Genomic DNA, 19169 nt, shown 5'->3' with positions numbered 1-19169 from the left:
CTTCTGCTATTTTCGCATATTCTGGTTTGCTCGGGAAAGTAAACGACGATTACAAAACCAATGTGCAACTCCTATTAAACGCAGTGACATGCGATTGCTCAAGTCCGTGGCGACTATATTTGTGACATTTTTACTGATGTGGACGTCTTATGGACTTGCGATTCTCTTTGACGTTTCTGGAAGTTGGCCAAAATTATATTGGCTTCTTGCCATTGCCTCGGCTCACACTAATAGTTCCATTAACAGTGTACTGTATGCGGCTACCAATCAGAACTTTCGTGACGGTTATGCGCTCTTCATCAAACGAATATGTTGTTGCCTGCATAATATGGCACCAAAAGATACATTGAGAATTGCAATTGATTCATCATCTGGCAGTTCCAAAGAACATCGTGTCACATCTTAATTTTATGGATTTAGCTTCATCAGTCTACAGCATACTTTCTGGAACGAAATTTGATGAGAGGACAAAATACATCTACGATGACAACAAACGGTTTTTACTTGTCAGCCAATTATTACTTTGAGCAAGGGAATGCTTTTAACACGCCCAACCTTATAGTGAACATCAACAAAATGTATAATATGGTGGATATATTATTATTATGTTTATCATTTATCATGTATGGATTGCATGTACATTATTTACAATTATTCATACGGACCGGTTTTATCCACTGTCGTTATTTCGAGAAAGTACCAGATTCAATGAGAAAGCCTGAAAAAAGCCTTGAATTGACCCGCCGCGGCTCTAAAAATTTGGCTTACATGGCTAACCTACCATGCCTACGAAATGAAATAAAACTTTCGCACCATTTTCCATAGGAGCTATAATAATACCTATTGACTGCTCGAAGATTGTTGCAAGAATATTTAAACTGTCTCCAGACATAGGAAAAGTAGTGGGGTATGTCATTCAATCCTGAATGTGAAGTCCTGCGTATTAGCAACAAACGATCTCCCATTCACACCACTTATTCACTATAAGGCCAACATCTAGCCTTAACAACCAATTCCAAATATCTGGGAGTAACCATCAGCTCTGACCTATCAACACCATAACCAAAAAGGCAAACCAGACACTACTGGCTTGTACAGGTGCGTGGCAAACAAAGAACATCAACTCAGTCAGCCAGGATGTCTCGAATTAACTATCAACTTGCGACTTTATACTCATTTCCTTGTAGCAGGTCATATATATATACAGCCTGTCTAAAAAATTGTGCAAGTGAAAAGCGCCCTCTTTGAAAATACCGTACGTTGTGACATGATACTTACATCAACGTCAAGGGCGCAGTCTTAGCTCTCAAATGCCGTATTTGTTCTGTTCAATTTGCTTGTTTTAATCTCGAGATATGTTTAGTTAACAACGAAAGAGTAAAATCACAATTGTGCCACTTTTACTAGGGAAGAGGTCTGTCAATTCTAGCTGAATAATATGTTAGACTGTTAACATCAATTATTGAAGCGATTCAACAGGAATTCAGAAGTCAGATTTAAAGTTTTCATATCAAATATTCCAAGAAAACCTCGCTTGTTTTCCATACAATCCAACAAAGGATCGATTGGCATTCACCATTGAGAAAGGCAACATATTGGATTGCCGACACTGTGTGAAAAACAAGTGAGTTTTGTTTGTTGTTGTTGTTTTGAATTTTTACTACGAAAACCTTTTAATCTGTTTATATACATCAAGTTTTCAAAATGTTTTCTGAATGGTATTTAATGCTCTTCATATATAACCCGTCATTGTTCTATAAAATGGTTAGTGTTTGCTGGGAAATGCGTATTTCGTTAAACAATAACGTGCGTGATAAATTGCTTTTTTGAATAAGGGGTTCTATGATTATCTCTTTCAATTTTTTGTTCGAACAAATTAGATGAACTGCTTTAATATTTATTTTACAACTTTACAAAATCATATCCTCAGGAGCTCAGGTCAATCGATTTACAGATCTGAAGTCTTGCATTGTTCATGTTGTTCCTTTAGAAATCAACATTTAATACAAAACATTTTGCACAAGAAAGGATGTGCAATTGTGCATTATTATGGTTTTGTTTATTTAATAATGCCTTCTATGACGCATAAAATTGCACTTGGACAAAAATAATTATTAAATTTGTGCAGATCAATTGAATTACCTGTTCAGCATTACAGTTGCAAGTACATCTAATAACAAAAAAATCACTCATATGTCCGTGATTTTATGACGAAATAACTGTTTCATTGTATATTAAATTGGAATATAATCTAATCAACTGACCTCACTTTAATTTTGAGAGGCTACGGTATCACACCTTATTCTAGGTGCATCTTCAGGCCGTCTGATGATTAGATTATATTCCAATTAAATATTTATTTTACCTGGATGAATGAATTAATGTTTCATTGTCTGTCAAACATTTTGCGTCAATCAAATCTCCCTACCAAAACCGACCTCTGATATAAATGATGACATTAGTAGTGAGGCACATTGAACGACTAGCACTACATCGTATTCGTATAGCCGCAAAACCTTATGGTATGTCTAAACATCATTCTCTCTTTCGTCATAGAACTCAATTCTTTAACTAGGCTCAAAGTGCTTGACATGATGGAAAGTAACATGTCTACTGAAGCCGTGACTGAAGCAACTATGACATCTGAACTTGACTTCGTGATAATATTCTTTTTATTTGTGACAGTGACTACGTCCATTTTGGGCACTCTTGGCAATGTTCTTGTCATCGGTGCTCTTTTTACGCATGAGAAACTCCGAATATTAGGTAATGTGTTTGTTGGCAATTTGGCAGTAGCTGATTTATCCATTTCTGCGATAACCAACCCTTTTTCCCTAATGGCGGTTTTTAATGTATCACTTTACAAAAATTATCCAGAAGTATGTGAAACGTTAGCTGCTATTTGCTTCATGAGTTGTACGTGTTCGATATTGAGCCTGTCAGCGATTTCACTAAACAGGTATGTGGCAATATGTCACCATATCCACTACCACAAGATATATAACAAGAAAACAGTTCCCTTTATGCTTGCTTCAATGTGGCTTTGTTGTTTCATAATGGATCTGCCGATGATTTTGGGGCCTGGAAGGCACATATATAACGAAAAGGCGTATTTTTGCACATACGATCAGACGACGAACTATATATAATAGATCTATAATATTACTCGGATTGTTTCTTCCTATAGGCGTAACCGGCTTCTGCTACTTTCGCATATTCTGGTTTGCTCGAGAAAGTAAAAGACGATTACAAAACCAATGTGCAACTCCTATTAAACGCAGTGATATGCGATTGCTGAAGTCCGTGGCGACTATATTTGTGACATTTTTTCTGATGTGGACGTTTTATGGAGTTGCGATTTTCTTTGACGTTTCTGATAGTTGGCCAAAATTATTTTGGCTTCTCGCCAATACCTCGGCACACACTAATAGTTCCATTAACAGTGTGCTGTATGCAGCTACTAATCAGAACTTTCGTGACGGTTATGCGCTCTTCGTCAAACGAATATGTTGTTCATTTCCCAGATGCGGATCCAAGTGCCGCGCAGACACTAGCTGACACTTGCTATCAGGGAGGGGTTCATTTCACTTAGCTCAAGTTTACGAATTAAGCTTCGTTGTAACTCTCATCGGATTTTGCAAGTTACGAACGATTTTGAGACTTCCGAAGTTTCGTAAAGTTAAATGAAATGGACCTCAGGGTTGCAAATCAATACGGATCCCGTGTGAATACTATATAATATGTTTATAGATTACATCAGATAGGAGAATCGGAGAATTATTGTTGCTTATGACATGTCTGTTTTAGAAGGAATCAATATAAACTCAAAACATTAACATAGCTAGCTTTAGTTTTAGGCCACGTGGATAGCACAACAACAATAACAACACCTTTAGTGATTCACTAAATCATAATTCAAACTAACCATAAAAAGCAGATACTCGAATTTTCGTATATACAGCCTGTCTCAAAAAATTGTGCAAGTAAAAAGCGCCGTCTTTGGCAATTAGAAAATACTGTTGTGACATGATGCTTAAATCAACGTCAAGGGCGCAGTCTTAGCTCTCAAATGCCGTTTGATCTGTTCAATTTGCTTGTTTTAATCTCGAGATATGTTGCTTGTTTTAATCTCAAGATAAAGGGTAAAATCACAATTGTGCCACTTTTACTAGGGAAGAGAGCTGTTCATGTAAATCAATGATAGCATCAAGTTTATCAAGATTTCCTTCTTGAAATCAAAAGAATGCATCGATTACATAGCAATACAAAATAATTCTTACTGTTTTATCATGATACCGGTATAATGATTCTCCAATTCCATATTAAAAGATAAATACATATTTCAAATTCTGCTGTATAATTAAATACATGCGTAGCACTGGATAAAATATGGTCGAAGTTGAGAAAATTATAGGCGCAGTGCAAAATTGAATACAATTTAAGAGACACATCGTTTCGGGTGTAAAACCCCCGGGGTAAAACCCTTTAACAAGTGTGATGATACCAAGCAAAATGCACAAATCTAAATGAAACAAACTGGCAATTAGGCCTACATAATACAAAATAACAAAAATGGTTGGGTGAGTAACTCAGAACAATAAGAAAAAAAATGTTCTGAACTACACACTTACAAACATGATAAAAAAAAGGCCATTGACCAAGCAAAACAGGGAAAAAAGAATTAAAAGTACTTGGTCGGACCTTTTTGATGACTTAGGCAAAATGTGAGAAAAATAAATCAACACAATATAGTCTAGGAGCCAAAGGCGAACAAAATACCCAAAAGGGTGTTATAGTCCAAGAGCTGGGAATAAAAGTTAGACACTGAAAATGTCAAATTTGTTGAGTCCATTTGGTTGAACAGTTCCCAGTTTGAAAATGAGTTTATGTTCAACAGCAATGCGATCTTGATTGTTGCCTCTGGTGTGAATGGCACCGGTAACTCTGATGTCATTGATGGTACATGCGTTGGGTGGATTGAAGTGACGGGCCACTGGAAAACCGTCCAAATTGCACCTTATTGAACGCAAATGTTCATTGAACCGGTCGGCCAACCTCCGTAAAGTCTCACCAACGTAAAGAATATTGCAGCGGGTGCAGATAATCACATAGACAACGTTCGTAGAGGTTCAGGTGAAGTGCCCGGATGGACCATTAATACGGAGATTGGCCTCGTTGGATACGTAAGGGCAAGTATTGCAACGTTTACGAGCACAACTGTATGTTCTAGCTTTGGCATCGTTCTGGTCCAAAGTATGAGGATGGGATGCGCGAACAAGGTGGTTGGAGAGGTTTCGATCCTTTCTAAAAGCTGTAACGGGAGGGTCTGTGAAAACGTACCGAGTGGATGGATCATGTTGAAGAGTCTTATAGTTCTTGAATATGATGTTCCGGATGGGACATTGTGAGGGTGATAGGTGAGCGCAAAATTATGGAGTCCGATTGGGTTTATCGCGGCTGGATGGTTGAAGAGCCTCATCGCGTTGGACTTTATTGACGCGCGTCAGGGCAGACTTGGTGATATTATCTGGATAGCTGCGGTCATTGAAGAATCCAATCATTTCTCCAGCAACGTCTTTGAAGTCTTCTTCTTGACTACATGTGCGTTTCGCTCTGAGCAGTTGGCTGTAAGGAATGGATTTCATGCATGCTGGTGGATGGCTGGATTCAAAGCGGAGAAAATTGTGGGAGTCAGTCTGTTTAAATTGGATCGTGGTGTGGATACTGTCCTCTTGAATAAAAAGTTGCAAGTCCAGGAAAGAGATACTGCTGCTGGATATTTCATGAATGACTCGAGGTCCTGGCGGTCACCGACAAAAATACCTAGAATATCGTCAATATATCTCTTAAAGGATGGGGTGGATTCTCTACATAGGTCAAGTATGCTTCTCTCAATGTAACCCATGCTGAGGCATGCAACGCCTGATTCAAGACGGGAATCCATGGCTATCCCTTTGCGTTGTCTGTCGCCGTTAAACTGAAAATCGTTGGTGGTCAGGACCAATTCGCACAATTTGAGTAGAGTGTCGGTGGACACAAATTGGTCGTTACACTGGTTCAGATAGAATGAGAGGGCTTCCATGCACAGCTTATGAGGAAGGCAGGTATAGAGGGATGAAATATCCATCGTGAAGAGATATTTATCGCCGGGTTGGTTGAACCTGAAGTATTTCAGGAGGCAGAGAGCGTGGGAAGAGTCTTGCACATATGTGGGGAGCTGTTGGACAAGAGGCGTGAGAACGGAGTCAAGGTAAGTAGCAATTTGGACTGTTGGACAAGAGTGCGAAGATACAGGGTAGGATATAAAAGTTAGCGATCTGCGGACATGGGTGGATGAGGCTTTTGGCAGATGCGCGGGGAAGTTGCTTCTGTTTGATGAGATCTTTGACTTTTCTACTAACGACATCTTGACTGGCAGAGGTAGGATCTGCATTAAGTTTGTTGTAAGTGCCAACATCAGATAGTTGCCTGGTAGCTTCCTCCGTATATAAATTTCTGTCCCAAACAACTATAGCCCCACCTTTGTCGGCACTTTTAATGATTATGTCGCGGTTGGCCTTGTTAGCAGATAGTTCATTATGGCTCATGTTGGGTTTGTAAGTAGCCTTAGACTTCAAGTAGAGGTTCTAGTTCATCGCGACATCTATTAATAACTTTGTCAATGATCTTGTTTTCTCCGGAGGGAGGTATCCAGGTGGAACGTTTGGGTTGTAGGTTTTCAAACGGATCAGGATCGCTGTTGTCATTAGGAGATTCATCTTGGAAGTGTATTTAAGACGGAGTCTATGATAAAAAAACACATCATCAACGTCCTGGCGAATGTCAAATTCCTTAGTAGAATAATCCAAAGGAACAAAGTTGAAACCTTAATTGCTTAAAACACTGCGTTCATCCTCTGTGAGGGCGAGATTAGGTGGTATGGTAACTATAAGTTTGTGATGTGCATTTGAAGCCTTACGTTGGTTTACAAGACTGGTGGAATCCAAGCGTTTAAGCTTGTCGCCTTTGATCTAGCTGTGAAACAAACTGAAACAGTTGACTGTTGGCGAGGTGGATGAGATGGCGAGCATGCTTGGTGTCCGACAGTTGTGTGGTTAACTCAGATCCAAGGTTTCTCATTTGTGAGTTTTCTTGTCAGTCATAGTAGATAATGCGGAATGCATGAGTTTACGTGATCATTGGCTAACAGCAATGCTGCTTCGGCGTAGATACATTGACTCATGAGTTACATTAGCGTTGAACTTTAAGCGAAATCCATTAGGAATTATCTGACGATGAAGACATTTGCTGATAAATTTTATATGGCTAGCAAAGCGTGTTTTGCCAAAGGTGGCCATGGCCAAGTTCAGGATCGTCTTTTGAACCGGTGGAGAACGATGCCAAAGCTGGAACATACAGTTGTGCTCGTAAACTTTGCAATACTTGCCCTTACGTATCCAACGAGGCCAATCTCCGTATTAATGGTCCATCGGGACACTTTGATATCAAGGATCAATTCACCTGTACATCTACGAACGTTGTCTATGTGATTATCTGCACCCGCTGCAATATTCTTTACGTTGGTGAGACTTTACGGATGTTGGCCGACCGGTTCACTGGACATTTGCGTTCAATAAGGTGCAATTTGGACGGTTTTCCGGTGGCCCGTCACTTCAATCCAGCCAACGCATGTACCATCAATGACATCACATCAGAGTTACGGGTGCCATTCACGCCATACATACGTCGTACATACATACATACACTGGGCTTTTATATTGCGCCATTTCATTTAGACCACAGCGCATAAAAATACAACAACAACAACAACACAATATTTACAAGCAAAAGAAATAAACAACAATTTGTGTGAAAAGGTTACTATTGAAAGAGATGTGTTTTGAGACCTTTTTTAAAACTGTGTAATGAGCTGGAAGTACGGTTACTGATGGGTAATTTATTCCATAAACCTGGTGCTGCGAGCGAAAAACATTTATCGGCGGCAGAGTTGAGAGATTTGTGTGAAAATGTGGGCTCTGCGAGACGTGTGATATCTGATGATGAGCGAAGTCCAGAACGAGATTGACTGTACAATGTGAGACAAGATGATAAATAATCTGGTGCCAGTCCATTCAAGCTTTTGAAATCATAGAGCAATATTTTGAAAATGATACGGTCCTTTACTGGAAGCCAGTGAAGTTTTTGTAAATATGGTGTGGCATGATCGCGTTTTCTAGCACAAAAAAACAATTTTGAAGTCTTTGTATTCTGTTAATCTGCGAGATGTGTATTCCAAACAAAAGAGCGTTTCCATAGTCCAACCTAGATAAAACAAGTGAACGAACAATATTGCTGGATGTTTCCAAGTCCATGAACCGGCGAATACGAGTGATATTACGTAAGTGCTAATTCACACTACATGACAAAGATGTTACATGTTCAGACATTGACATCACATCATCAAAAATTATACCAAGGTTACGGATTGTCTTGGATGGAGAAATGATATCACTACCAATCTGAAGATGAACTGCAGGCATAGATTTCTTAAAATGGGGGAGAAGTTGCAACACAAAATTCAGTTTTATCACTATTCAGTTTTAACATATTTTCGGCCATCCAAGTTCTAACTTCACTGATACACTGTTCAAGTACCGCCAGGGCTGACTGAATAGATGTTAAATCCGAAGGAATAAAGCTGGTCCAAATTTGAATGCCATCAGCATATATATGATAAGATAAATTGTGAGTTTTGATGATTCTGCCAATGGGAATGGTGTATATTGTGAATGATTTAGGTCCAACAATCGAGCCTTGCGGGAGCTCATATTCCATGTGACAAACAGCAGAATATTCTCCATTTATCAAAACACGCGTTGTTCGACCTGTGAAATAAGATTTAAACCACTTCAATGCTATTCCTGTTAGTCCAATCTCGCTCTCCAACCTGTTAAAAAGGAGGCGGCACTTAAATCTAACATTACAAGGAAAACACCTCTTTGGTTGTGAATAAATCTCATGATTTCATCTTTCACTTTGAGAAGTGCTGTCTCCGTACTTCGTGAAGCGCAATATGCTGATTGAAATTCATCACCAAGGTTAAATTTGAGCATATGAGTACTGATATTATTAACCACACGCTTCTCAATCAACTTAGATAAAAACTTGATGTTAGCCACGGGACGATAGTTCTTGAGTTCATCTGGGTTAAGAGATTGCTTTTTAATAAGAGGATTCAAAACAGCATGCTTCAAAGTATCAGGGAAAACACCAGTAGAAATGGACTTGTTGATGATATTTGTTATTATAGGCACAACAGGTTGAAGATTGCTTTTCAGCATCCATGTTGGTACTGGGTCTAAAGCACAACTCATCCTCTTCAGACACAAGATCATATTTAGATAATCTACATATTGCAGATTTGTGCACATCAGTATTAACAACACAATATTGTTCACTTTTAAGCCCACAATAAATTTTGTCAACCTTCTCTTGAAAGTAATTAGTAAAGTCATTACATAACTTCTTAGCACACTCATGTGCTGGTAAAACTGTACTACACTTATTTAAGAGTCCATTAACAACTCTAAAAATAGTCAGTTGTTGATTGGAGCTTTTCTTTAACATGGCATTTTTTAGCTGCTTCTATTTTACTATTAACAACTTGGTTCTGTTCAATATATATGTTATGGTAAACCTCTAAACCAGTCTTTCGCCACATCTTTTCATGTTTACGTCTTATTCTACGGGCCTCATGAATATCTGAATTGTACCATGGTTGTCCGACTCTGACATTCTGTGATCTTTTGCAAAGAGGAGCATGAATATCTAAGGTGTTAATTATTGACTGTTCAAAACTTTCTGTAAGATATTCAACATTTTCCAGATCCACAATGTTGTCAAACAGTAACTTCAAATCTTTCTGAAACTCTTGAGAATTGATTTTCCTAATGTTTCTTATAACAATATCTTCCTTGAGTAACTCCGGTTTCTTCTGTAGGAGATCACAACACACAAAATGATGATCCGAGAGTCTGGCACCCACAACACAATTTTGTATCAATTTCTGCTCAGGACGGGCTAATATCAGATCCAATCTATGGCCACTTCTATGGGTAGGCCCAATAACATACTGATGTAAGCCAATGCTCTTAATTATGTCCTGAAAACGTGCAGTGTCATATTTCCACGGGCAATCATTCACACCAGAGGCAACAATCAAGATCGCATTGCTGCTGCACATAAACTCATTTTCAAACTGGGAACTGTTCAACCAAATGGACTCAACAACAAATTTGACATTTTCAGTGTCTAACTTTTATTCCCAGCTCTTGGCCTATAACACCCTTTTTGGTATTTTGTTCGCCTTTGGCTCCTGGACTATATTGTGTTGATTTATTTTTCTCACATTTTGCCTATGTCATCAACAAGGTCTGACCAAGTACAATGGATGTTTTGTCCTGTTTTGCTTGGTCAATCGCCTTTTTGGGCGAAAAATGCGATGGGTTTTGGCTTACTTATTTCCTCACAGCGTTGCAGAATAAAAATAAAATAATCGTGCTGTCTATGTAATCAGGAAACTACAGAGGCGATAGTGTAGATTTAAATTTGTCATTACTACTTCATGTTGATATTCAAACAGCGCTATAAAGTTGTCTTACCAAGGAATGTGTTTTATATAAAAGAAATAATTGTTTTACAACTTGGATGAACTAGAATTACTTTTATGCAAATCCGAAAATTGCAACATATATTTTTCATTTCTTTAAGATTTAGCGGTATTGCCAGATTGTACTTACAGTTGCGCTACATTAATAGCCTCATTATAGTTTTATTGATACTGGTAAAATACTTGCCTGTATGTGCTTGTTGTTCTGCTATAGCGTATAGAATCTGTTCATGATACTACAGTCAATTAATTTATGTCAACATGAGGCGAGGCTGTCGGATTGCTCAGACCAAGAATGTTTGCTTATTGACCAATTTACCAGGAGAAAAGTCAATAACTGGTTGCCCTTTATCTGCTAACTTGGTTGAACATGGTGTGGTGGTATACAGCTGTACACGTTGAAGTCAATGTTCAATAAATGCCAAATGTTGCTAGCAGTAGAATAGTTAAATAGGCCTACAGCATGCAATGACAATAAAAAAAAAGTTTATGATGTCGTCATGCGTAGATCTTAAGGTGTTCTGGGCCATTATTGGCATAACCACAACCGTATTAATCAACCTTCTTTTGATCTTCTTCTGTTATGACTTTCGGAACATCATGTAATGTTTTGAACTTTTGAATTCATCTCTAATAAGATTGTTTGTTTTGGTTTTTTTTTTCATTTCTTCGATAATTTTTTTCATTTCTTCATTCATCGATAAAGAAGAAATGTTTTTATCTAGGCCTAGGTGCAATTATTTTCGTTTTAACGAATAACCGCGGAACGACATTGACATGTAAAACAGACGTAGGCCTATCATGTAAACATTAATCATGATGATGGGGGCATAATTATGCGCATTATTATAGCATTTAACATTCAGCGGAAACTAATGAAATGTTCTCAATAAGTGCAAATACTACCCTGTCAGCTTTTAAATAGAAAAATTAATTATGCAAAGTAGAGCAGCTAACTAATTAATTATCTGGAAGTCATTAGGAACACTTTGACCAAGTTTGAAACCAGTATTCTATTAAATAAAAATGTTATTGAATATTAATGAGCACTTTCGAGTCAGTCATATTGGTTCATTGATTATTGATAAAAATAATACAATGCAAAGAAATAATTGTGTGTATTATAAAAACCGTCCATACACTGTACAGTCTCATTGCAAGATCATTATGATCGATGCGAATTATAGAAACAGTTCAAACAATAAAATTACTACACCTTTATCTTGACACTTCCTCATTTGCTCGCCCTGTTCCTTTTTAAAGGAATTTTTATTTTATCATGTTTGTAAGTGTGTAGTTCAGAACAATTTAGTTTTTTCTTCTTTTTGTCCTGAGCTACTCACCCAACCATTTTTGTTTCTTGTATTATGTAATTGCCAGTTTGTTTCATTTTGATTTGTGCATTTTGCTTGATATCATCACACTTGTTACAATATAATAATAGGATTTTAAAACGTAAACCCATAAGATTTTTATCTTTATATCTCGCCGAATTTTCATTCGTGGACTCTACATGTATAAAATGTATAAAATGAAGTGCATTTAAAACAGTTTCTTGTAGCACTTAATTTGAATGCAATTTTGCACTACCATGACTACGGTCTCTGTATCTGTATCTGTATCTGTCGTCGTCAGCAGAATCTCCTCTTGTAGAGGCAACATCGCCAACCTTGAATAAAGAGCATGACTTGGATGGACGTGCAGGTTAAATTGAAAATTTTGTTAGTTGCATAATTCTTTGTTGACTTGATTCCTGAAGGCTTCAATGGTAGTGGCATTTACAGTTGCTGCAGACAAGTTGTTCCATATAGGGATGGTAGATGGAAAAAATGTATCCGCATAGCGTCTGGTTTTGTAACGGATCTGGCGAAACTGTTTGTTGTGTCCCCTGGTTTCGTGAACAAGGTGACTCCGCAATGAAATGACGACTAGCCCATGCCGGATCTTGTAAAGCATGGATACGTTCTTGATCTTTCGTCGGGTCTCTAATGGTTGCCACTCTAGTTCAGCCAAGATTTTTGTAACAGTACCCTCCTCTCTGCTGTAGTTATTTTTACAGAAACGTGCTGCTTGACGTTGTACTCTATTAAGCTGGTTGTTGGATTGGATTGGATTGGAGTATCTCACACACTAGCAGCGTACTCCAGCAATGATCTGATGAGGGTGGTCATGCAGCTGTTGTTGATGGTGTTAATGTTATGTTGTTGTTGTCGTCGGAGACAATCGGTATTATCTCAGTTGGTTGTGTTGCTATTGTACTTTTAAAAGACCGCGCACGTGAAGAAATAAACACGATTTCTCAATCTTTGAATTTTTCATACACTCGTATTTTAATGTTATCATATAAAAAATAGTATAAAATTAGTAGGCACTATGATATAAAAACACAATATCAAGAGGCTTATTAAGATCAACATAGACTCTATCCCGGACTCTATATTGTCGACAGAACAAGCGTTTTGCCACACGGCTATAATATTGTCACCACAAAATTGATATTATTATGTCCGGCTGTTATACATGCTTACTGAACCTTCCTGTTTTTGAAAGGTTTCTGGTTAGGATATTCATGAGTAAGGTTAGGTTAGGTTAGGGTTGTAACTAGGGTTAGACTAAGGCTTAGGATTATGGATAGGTAAGTATTTAAGTCTTCTATCAAAGTGTCCGACCTGCGCGACCTTTGAGCTTAGACTTTATTATAATATACTATCCACCTAAAAAGACCAGATCCTAAATACATGTGCCTGTGTGTAGAAAATGTTTTGCTTAAATGTTACAATTTGGAAATATATCCTTATAAAAGTTTCTGAACTTGGAAATTTCGAAACGGGGGGACTCTAGTAGTCTGAGCGAAGAGTTAAACAAAATTTATTAATTTCCACAGGTGCCTGGGAAATGAATGGGGAAAATCCACCGCTAGAACATGTAAAAAGGCATACTTTGTTTCAATCGTCCGGATTGTTTTTTTGGCGGCAGTACACTATAATGATATAGAATTACTTCAGCTTCGAAATTTTTTTGTCTGCTATAAATGATAAAACACAGGTTTATTTTATTATTTCCCACAGCCACACTGATATTTTGATTAATAAAATCAGTTGGAATCATCTGGTTTTAGCTCCCTGAACACTACCTGCCGATCTAATATTGTCTCTGATTGGTTTACGTGATATCCTCACTTTAATCACTAATCAGAATGGAGCTTTGCAAATAATTCACCCCAATTTTGTGGTGAAATTATTCTAACAATGTTGCTGATTGGACCAATTGATAATGAAAACTTCTTTTTGGCCAATCGGCAGGTAGTTCTCATGGGGTTAACCGAACTAGTAAATTGGTGTGAATATGACATCGGCTTTTAAGCCTTTAGCTTTTTTAAATGTATCCGCCCAAAACCAAAGGTTGAGTTTGGTTCCCTGAGTCATCTCTCCATTCCATGGGTGATTACGTAGGCGATATAGCTTTCCTTTCTGTTCCTTGCTCACTACTTCACCATTGCAGGTCTGAGAAATGATTGGACAAAATGATAATAAAATGATTATGGCAATATTTATTATAGTAAAAATAATATCTACATGACACAATTTTTAAGTTATTAATATTATTTTAAAATTAAATTAAATCTTTGAAACATAATTATTTATATATGTAATAACTAATTTTTAAACAATATATCTAATATTGTACGGTACACCATCGAAAATCATCTTTTTCAACAGCGGGACATTCAAAATGTAAGCACGAACTTCATAAATGTATTTCCGCAAGGAACAACAGTTACTGTTTAAGAAACAACGTAAGACTGACCTTAATTCGATAAACATTGCGTGGAAATTTCAGGTTTATTTTCCAACCTCTGGTGGGAGGACCATGAGGGATAATTATATCAACCTCACCAATAAAACTGCCTCTGAATTCCTGCAAAACACGTGTTTGCTTGAATACACGAGGTACTGAAATAGAAGAAAATACAATGAACGTCAATATCAGGAACAGGTGTTAAGTGTTAAGCAGTAAAACACACAGTAGAGCATGATCTTCTACCGGAGACTCTAAGATATTGGACGGTTAAATCACTATGGCCCTCCTTGACTACATGGGTTCGAAGCTCACTTTACTCAAATTATCCTGGAATTTGTTGCTTATCGAAATTTTTTATTTGTTCATTCAATAAAAAGTCGGTTAACAATACATAATTATACGGTAATACTATATGGTTGTATAAATTCAGGTGCACAATAAACCCGGGAACTTCGTCTTAATCCTCTAAATCTTACTCATGTGACCGAATTCAGCATATATCGCAAATTTATGGCATGGGTATGTAAGTTTGATGTGATGATTTTATTAAGTTTTCTAACCAATAATGTTCAATTCTAGACCTGAACAATACCAACAGGTATCACACAGATAATATATACATATATTTTTAGCCATTTGTAACATAGATTTTTCATTTCTTTATCACTTTATTCATCTTTTTCTGCTTTTTTGTTGTAATTTGTATTCTATAAAATGTATATCTGTTTTTTGGAAATTTCCTTTGATATTTGTTACTATTTTTCTGATGTTTTAATGCCATTAAAATTAAACCAGTGTTTACGCCTTGTAAAGATGAAAACACGATTTAAGATAAATAGCGCCATCAGTGTTCGCCTTTTCTTAAAAACGACGTAGTTTTACATGCATTCAAACAACCGTGTAAGATTCATGATATTGCAATGAACACTGATGAATGCTTTCCATGTTGCAGATATCCACACACATCGTGACCTAAACATTTACAGGGCTACACTTCCTACTATACAAGTCAAGTATTCACGAACACCCACCAGGCAGCACCCACCCTCCCCTGCACACCCACCCCACAGTTCTTACCTCCGACATACACTGATTGAGGATCAACTCTAAAGGATCCGAGAGTGCCATTACGGACTGCTCGTTGGACTTCGTTGGTTACCATGTTACTAATCTCTCTTTGTATGACCTGAGGATCTTCACTCATGGATCCGGGATTGTCCCGGAAATATACGCTGTAATCTGTTAAAACACTGCCTCTCCTGCAATATAAATTTATTCGAAGAAAAAAAAAAGAAATTTTTATTCAAATATAAAGAAAGAAAGGACAAGAAATGATTGATTATATTAAGATTATAATGTGTATAATTTTTTTTTTAAATCCTGAAGATAAGGAATGATAAAGGTGTTTTTTTTATGTCAAGACATATCAAGGCATTAACAGATGTTATCATTATGATAAAGCTGACGCTTTTTGACCTCCTTTTTGAAGCGGGTCCGTTTCAGAAATCCTGGAATGTGAGGCGGGAGAGCATTCCACGTGCGGGCCGCAGATGGAATGAAGGACCGCACATGACTAACAAGATTGGATCTTGGGATTTGAACTGCAAGGTCGTGTGATCTAACTGAGCGGCGAAGACGAGGGTCAGTCTCAGGCGGCGGATGACATGATCGAGCCGGCAACTTGTGAAACCGCCCGGCCGTATGGCATTTTCCAATATAGTCGGTTAGTTTTGTGCGGTTCATTATCGAACCCCAACGGTTTTGGCTTGTATTTATATTATTTATCAACATAGGCCTATTTGTTTGTGATATTTCAAGCGTTTTAAAATGTCAAAATAATCCCATTCAATTACACGGTTGACGATGAAAATTTACTGAATTTAGAGAATGCAATGCGGCCACCACCTGGTCAGTCTGAAGCTGGTCAGGAAGTAGTTGGAAAATGGAGGAGGGTGCATTGGTTAATCATAATATAGCTTATTGTGATATGCATGAAAAAATATCTTTAAAGATCCAATGAAGCCAATACATTTGATCGAAAACGCGTGAGCGTGAACTATAGTGCATTACCCGAACTCGATTATGACGGTCCCGGGAATATACCTGGATTTCACTATAGTTTTCAGCAAGGTTCTTCAGCGGTCTGCCAATTTGGTGCAGTTTATGGCGTACACGGAAGTGGGCCCACACCGCTGATGGTATTTTCTGTTACAAAATGTGTGTGTGTTGGGGACAAAGTTCACCGGCAAAGTGCCTGCACAAAATCCAACGATATTTATTCATGGTTTCGCGGTCAATAAGTTTGTGTTTTCTTGTTTCACAAAATAACAATTTCGAGCATTTATGTTTATGGATAATTTTGTTTGCTTCATAGCTGGATGATGAACACTTTTTTTTATACAATTTTACGAATAATGATTATAAAAATGTCCCTTTTTTATATCGCAAATCACATTTCTTCAAAAGAAATCACCCCCTATTTCGCAAAATTGTCTTCCCGCGGATAAACGAAGTGTGGGGACGCAGGTGAAACCAATGTTTGAATGTATTGCCCTGGACGTACGCTATAACTCAGCATCGCACCACTTGATTGATTATTAAAGAGTAGACATAAAGATCTGTATGGTAATTCTATGGACATTTCACATTATGCAGAGTCCGTGTACGTTTTACTCGCACCTGTCTTTGAAAAGACCTGTATTGTATTCAAATATATGATTGCACACATACACAGACATGACAGGTGTTGAGTCGAGTGCCGCCTACTTATAGTGGAGGGCAATCAGTATATTAAAAAAATGTTCTCGCCCATCGCTATGGTAATTAATCCTGTTACATTACACTGATTACTACTTCTTCGGCGAATTCTATTTAACTTACTTGAACCTATCCACTACGCATCTCTCGTAAGGTGCACCAAACCGTGGCCTCAACAATTGGTCCATCTAAGGAAGAAAATCGATCAGATAGATACGGATTGAATTATCATTAAGGCGTAACTTTAGAATGCCACTCCTGTCATGCACCCGCTGATTATTTTAAGAATGGGGCATACATACTCAGCAGCTCTCAGCATGCTCATGAGAATGCCCTAACACAAAGAGACGAAGGGGAAAACCCGGGGGGAACAAGCCCAGAGAAAGGGGCGTGAAGATATAAAGCCAACCCGGGTAACCAACAGGATCAAGACGTATAAAACAAAAGAAACTGGCTATAAACGTGATTAGATTGAACATTCAAACATTCAGCAATAATTTTGGATTTTTGAGAGTTGGATTTGACCGTTAAATCCTCAGGGAAGTGGGTGCTTGTAGAAAGACCTCTGGGATAAGGTCATACAACGGAATGCTGGATACATGAATTGAGGTTGTGAAGGTTGGGACGGGAATGAGGTCCCAACCTTTACAATCTCAATTCCTGCCTTCAGCTGGTCTTCTCCAGTACTCATTCCCATCCAAACCCTCACATGCACAGCCTTAATTCATTCCCGTCTTCTCCAACATTCCGTCGTATGACCATATCACATTCGGTCGTATGACCATATCCCAACTTGGTCTTTCTACAAAAAGCACCCACTTCTACTTGTTTCAAATTACAGAGAACAGGTGGTAGAGGGTGGCGATGTCACAAGACTCGGATGGGAGGTACTGGTTGATACATTAATACTTACAGCCATTGAAAACGAAGTAGCTAATTCCATAAATGCAGGAGACCTTGGATCAAGCAACGCATTTCGGAACTCTTGTAGTAGCCTCAAAGATCCACTGACACGTACGGGTCTCATGGGTTCCGGCTTTGTCATATTGCCAGTCATATTGTTATTCTCTGCATGTATATGAAAGAGCAAACTGTATAGTGAATTTCACGGACAAGGCACAAAAAAGAGTTATAAATTAATATTCCAGTATGCAAGTCGACATTTCCGACTGTTCCCGAAAAATTATATTCACATAATGTGTCGGGCTGTGCAATCAGTATGAGCTCCCACCCGGGTTTATAGTGATTTATATAGTACGCCATGCACAGGCATACCCCTCAGTACACTTTACGCTAAACCATTAGCATCATTTAGGGACGCGGCTCATAATACAGGCGCAGAACCGTAATCAGCCTATAAATTAATATAACCATCGTAACCAGGATAAACTAGCCTGGTTTGTGCATTTTGTATAGGGCTGGGGACTGGGGCATTGGATTTTCAGGGACCTAAGCGTTACGGACAACATTTAAGTTATTTCTTGTCACCATGGTCGAGCACTATATAGAAAGGTTTCCTTTGTGTTGACCTAAATGGCAAAATATAATGTCAATACAGCACCAACTCACCCATACAAATTTCGTCTCCTGTTCCAGCTTCTGAAGTGAAACGAAAGGGTTAAATATAAAATGTGGGCCTCAAGGAAGAACAGATGATTAATTGTGTTTCAACTGATTGAGTGTCCCAGGTTAAAGAAGAAATAAAACAAACAAACAAACAAATGTAACATGAAAGCACTGAGACATTCTGATATATCGCAATTTTAATATACAAAGCAATTGAACATTCTGAATGTTTGGAAATAACTGAGCTTCGCAGAAAATAATTATTGGGCTTCATTTTGGTATGCAGTTTTAACATTCGATGCATAGATTTTGAGTTACATTTTACATCGGCAACCAATCACGGCGCGCCTTTGCCCTGACGTCAAACGCGAATTAGTCTTTTAATCTCGGTTTTTCA

The 19169-nt window shown here is 37.9% G+C and overlaps 2 protein-coding genes across 2 annotated transcripts; both read right to left on the bottom strand.

Moving 5' to 3' along the window:
* Nucleotides 1-8903: 8903 nt before the first annotated feature.
* LOC140137294 (uncharacterized) lies at nucleotides 8904-9374 on the bottom strand. Its single transcript, XM_072158937.1, has one exon. It carries the CDS (start codon nucleotides 9372-9374, stop codon nucleotides 8904-8906), a length of 471 nt encoding a protein of 156 aa, XP_072015038.1.
* Nucleotides 9375-13543: 4169 nt separating this feature from the next.
* Nucleotides 13544-18800, bottom strand: LOC140138468 (uncharacterized). The gene is made up of 6 exons (XM_072160352.1): nucleotides 18776-18800; nucleotides 18120-18274; nucleotides 17330-17394; nucleotides 15527-15708; nucleotides 14456-14601; nucleotides 13544-14151 (listed from the first exon to the last, which is right to left on the bottom strand). The coding sequence occupies exons 1-6, from the start codon at nucleotides 18777-18779 to the stop codon at nucleotides 13975-13977; spliced, it is 729 nt and encodes a 242-aa protein (XP_072016453.1). The 5' UTR covers nucleotides 18780-18800; the 3' UTR covers nucleotides 13544-13974.
* Between the last annotated feature and the right edge of the window lie 369 nt (nucleotides 18801-19169).

This window comes from Amphiura filiformis, chromosome 17 (assembly GCF_039555335.1).
Source record: "Amphiura filiformis chromosome 17, Afil_fr2py, whole genome shotgun sequence".
Lineage (NCBI taxonomy): Eukaryota > Metazoa > Echinodermata > Ophiuroidea > Amphilepidida > Amphiuridae > Amphiura > Amphiura filiformis.
The sequence above is the reverse complement of the archived record's forward strand: the minus strand, read 5'-3'. Positions and strand labels throughout refer to the sequence as shown.

Coding starts and splice junctions, on each gene's coding strand:
- LOC140137294 (XM_072158937.1), bottom strand. CDS start 9,374: ATGATCTTGTGTCTGAAGAGGATGAGTTGTGCTTTAGACCCAGTACCA.
- LOC140138468 (XM_072160352.1), bottom strand. Junction 17,395..18,119: donor CTACTTCGTTTTCAATGGCT/GTAAGTATTAAT, acceptor TTTCTTCCTTAG/ATGGACCAATTGTTGAGGCC. Junction 14,152..14,455: donor GCAATGTTTATCGAATTAAG/GTCAGTCTTACG, acceptor ATCATTTCTCAG/ACCTGCAATGGTGAAGTAGT.